This window comes from Chlorocebus sabaeus, chromosome 10 (genome assembly GCF_047675955.1).
Source record: "Chlorocebus sabaeus isolate Y175 chromosome 10, mChlSab1.0.hap1, whole genome shotgun sequence".
Lineage (NCBI taxonomy): Eukaryota > Metazoa > Chordata > Mammalia > Primates > Cercopithecidae > Chlorocebus > Chlorocebus sabaeus.
In genome coordinates, this window is record NC_132913.1 from 12,405,900 (window position 1) to 12,409,760 (window position 3,861).

The following is a 3,861-nucleotide window of genomic DNA, read 5'->3' on the forward strand; positions in this document are numbered from 1 at the left end:
TGTATTGGGAGCCTTGGGCTTTTAGAGTGACACTTAGCTGAGACTAAGTCGCCCAAAGGCGACCCCAAAGGTTGGTGGGGTGCTCTACGTGAGCATGCTTAAGAGTCTGGAGTCCTTAGTCTAGGTTTGTGAAAGATCTTCCAGAAGCGAGATTTATTAAATTCTAAAGAAATAACTAAGGAGGGCTTTCAGAAACTCCTTCCCGCTGGGCCTCACAGGACTCTCCTGGACTCGGTGGGTTGAGGTTTGATCCTCTTTGCAGGCGAGGGGATGGATTAGGTGACCCCAGAGGAGCCCTGCTGACACCTGGATTCCAACTGCTTTCGTGGCCATGTGGGGGTGGCTATGTGCGCCCCGACACTGCGCGCGTGGGTGTCTGTGTGTGTTGTCGGTGGTAGGAGCGTGAGCGTGGCGGCGGGTGGGTGTGTCCGATGCGCCCCGGCTTGGGGCCGCGCCCGCTGCGCCCACTTGTGGCTCCGCCCGATAGGAGGCTGATGACATGAGGGCGCCGTCTCCCGAGTGATGGCAGCGCGCGCTGCCTCGCCGCCTCCGCCGCTCAGCCCCGGACTCCTTACGTCAGGGTAGCTGGGTCCCCCCTCCGCGCGGGAGCCAGCGAACAGCTAGAGAGCACAGCAGAGCGCGCCGCGGAGCCGGGGCGCCCTCACTGCGCGAGGAGCCCAGCCGAACCAAGCGGAGCGGAGCGGGGCAGGAGGCAGCGCCGCGGAGCCAGCGCCGGACGCCGCAAGCAGACTCCCCGACCAGCGCAAGCATTCCCCGGCCGGCGCCGGAGCCGCGGGGCGCCGGGCTTGTCTTGTGTGCCCCACGCCATGCGCGCCGGGGTCCGCGGCTCTTCCGAGCAGCCCCAGCGCGGTGGGCCCAGGCGCCGAGGTCCCGGCGCCTCTCGCTGAAGTAGTTGGGTGGCCGGGGCGGGGGGTCGCCACGTCGGGGGCGCGGCCAGGACCCGCGGAGCCGGCCCCCGAGCACGGGGAGCGGGGCCGCCCGCGCCGCCCCACCATTACCTCCCCGGGCGGCAAGGAGGAGCTGGTGGCGGTCGCCTCCCGGCTGTGGCAGCGGCGGCGGCGTGCCTGCCTGGCGGCCGTCGGCGTACTCCTGGCCATGGCGCTCGGGCTGCTCATCGCCGTGCCGCTGCTGCTGCAGGCGGCGCCCCCAGGCGCCGCGCATTACGAGATGATGGGTACCTGCCGCATGATCTGCGACCCTTACACTGCAGCACCCGGCGGGGGGCCCGCGGGCGCAAAGGCGCAGCCTCCCGGACCCAGCACGGCCGCCCTGGAAGTCATGCAGGACCTCAGTGCTAACCCTCCGCCTCCCTTCATCCAGGGACCCAAGGGCGACCCGGGGCGACCGGGCAAGCCAGGGCCGCGGGGGCCCCCTGGAGAGCCGGGCCCACCTGGACCCAGGGGCCCTCCGGGAGAGAAGGGCGACTCGGGGCGGCCCGGGCTGCCAGGGCTGCAACTGACGGCGGGCACGGCCGGTGGCGTCGGGGTGGTGGGCGGCGGGGCCGGGGGAGCTGGCGACTCCGAGGGTGAAGTGACCAGTGCGCTGAGTGCCACCTTCAGCGGCCCCAAGATCGCCTTCTATGTGGGTCTCAAGAGCCCCCACGAAGGCTATGAGGTGCTGAAGTTCGACGACGTTGTCACCAACCTCGGCAATCACTATGACCCCACCACAGGCAAGTTCAGCTGCCAGGTGCGCGGCATCTACTTCTTCACCTACCACATCCTCATGCGCGGCGGCGACGGCACCAGCATGTGGGCGGACCTCTGCAAGAACGGGCAGGTCAGTGACCCCTACCCTCACCTGCCCCGCAAACCCTGGCCCGTGCCCTGAACCTCCCAGGGAACCAGCCTCCTTTCTTTCCACCCGCGGGTTACCGAGCGAGCGAGCCCCGGGAAGGAACGCGCCTCGGTGCCACAGCGTCTGCGCTTCCCAAAGCACCCAGGCCGCGCTCACCAGGACATAGAGCCAAATGTTGGGCCTTGAGAGCCTAGAGACCCCCATATCTAAACTGCACTCCTTGGCCACTTGCGTCCCTGCCTGCCTCTCTGTGAGCTTCTCGGAAACCTCAGTTCTTTAGTTCCCTCCAGGTCGCCCCTTTGCCCTGCAGCCCCCTCGCCTCTTGGCTCTGGCCCCTGGCTCCCACCCGTCCACTCTGGGTCATTGTTCGTGAAGCTTCCCGTCTCCCTCTTTCCCAGACTCGTCGGCGCGAGGAGGAGGGGGTACGGGGAAGGAGGTGGCTAAGTTGGAGAGAGAGCATGGAGCTGGGGTGGGAGTGTGGATCCTGAAGCAGCAGGCGGGAAGCCCTTGCGTGGCGCGCCTGGTGTGGGCTGAGCAAGGGCGAGGGAAGAGGTGCCCCGGCTCACCCGCTCCCACGCTTGCCCCCAGGTCCGGGCCAGCGCCATTGCACAGGACGCCGACCAGAACTACGACTACGCCAGTAACAGCGTGGTGCTGCACTTGGATTCAGGGGACGAAGTGTATGTGAAGCTGGATGGCGGGAAGGCTCACGGAGGCAATAATAACAAGTACAGCACGTTCTCGGGCTTTCTTCTGTACCCAGATTAGGGGCGCGGGAGGTGCGAGGTGGGGTGGCTGCAGGCCGCCCGGTCTCTGCCCCGGGCGCGGCTGCTTGGCAAAGGCCACTCTCGATTCATGACACTTCCTGGCATCTCCGTTGGAAAAGACACCTCCTTGCCTCCTCCCTGCCCCACTCCTGGCCTCAGTGCGTCTGCGACCCACCACGCTCAGGGCCGTGCTCCTGGTCTCCATCCCTATCCCGGCGAGGGAGGAAGGGACGCCCGAGTCCTTGAGGCGGCGGCACAGACTTTGCAAACCTGATTAGACTGGACAGGCCGGGCCGGGAGCCTGTCCTCCTCAGACCGCCTCCTCCCAGGGCCTAGAAGCGGAGGGCTCCGGGCCCTGGCCAGGGAGGTAGGCCAGAGAGAGCGCGGGCTTCCTGGGGCGTCCTTCTTTGTGACCCGAAATACTTGTGCAGATTTCCCTGTCAGCCAAAACCCCACCCACAGCAGAATTCCAGCAAACAGAAAATTCACCTCTCCACACCGCACTCCCCCCTGACTCAGACTCACCGCGATGCATTAAATTATGTTTTTAGACTATGGGTTCTGTTGTCTCTATGTCGGCATATCCTGGGCCAGGGCTCCAGATGTCCGCCTTGGCATAACGACCTTACCTGGGCCCAGGATAGGCCCATCTATGACCTGCTCCCCAGCCACTGTTATGTCCCTGCCACCAGGAGTGGCCGAAAAGACGTGGGGTAATGGGAGCTGCATCCCACCCTTCCCAGAAGCTCTCCCCAGGCTGTAGCCCTGAGCTGGAGAGGCCTGAGGTGGGGTTGGGAGGAGGGGAGGAGGCGGGGAAGGGCATCAGGGAGAGTTAGAGGAAGGCAGGAGAGGAATGATTGGGTCTCCAGTCTTGGGCAACCTGGGCAACTTTGTCCTCCCGGAGTTGTGGGAGGAAGTCAGAGGGGAGGGGCTTCTGGGGAAGGAAGAGGAAGAGAAGGCATCTATGGGAAATGGGAGGCGTGAGTGACACTTGCCAGGGAGGGATCTGTAGGATGTTTGGCTCCTAAAAGGAAGTGCAGAAGTCCCTAGCAGACACACACCCACTCCAGCAGATGGTTCAGTAAGCACAGATCCATTTACTCACAGCCGCCAGGGCCACAGCTCTCCAGAGAGCTGGTAAACTGAGGCAATTCCACAGATCATCCAACTCGCTGAACTTCCCCAGGGCTGTGTGGTGAGGTGGACACTATTCTTTGAGGAGGGACACCTCTTTCCTGCGGGCTTCCCTTCCCTTATGCATGCGATGTGGGATGAC

The 3,861-nt window shown here is 64.6% G+C and overlaps 1 protein-coding gene across 1 annotated transcript; it reads left to right on the forward strand.

Annotated features, from left to right (window-relative positions):
• Positions 1-634: 634 nt before the first annotated feature.
• Positions 635-3,140, forward strand: C1QL2 (complement C1q like 2). The gene is made up of 2 exons (XM_007964736.3): positions 635-1,800; positions 2,407-3,140. The coding sequence occupies exons 1-2, from the start codon at positions 1,117-1,119 to the stop codon at positions 2,584-2,586; spliced, it is 864 nt and encodes a 287-aa protein (XP_007962927.1). The 5' UTR covers positions 635-1,116; the 3' UTR covers positions 2,587-3,140.
• Positions 3,141-3,861: the final 721 nt, after the last annotated feature.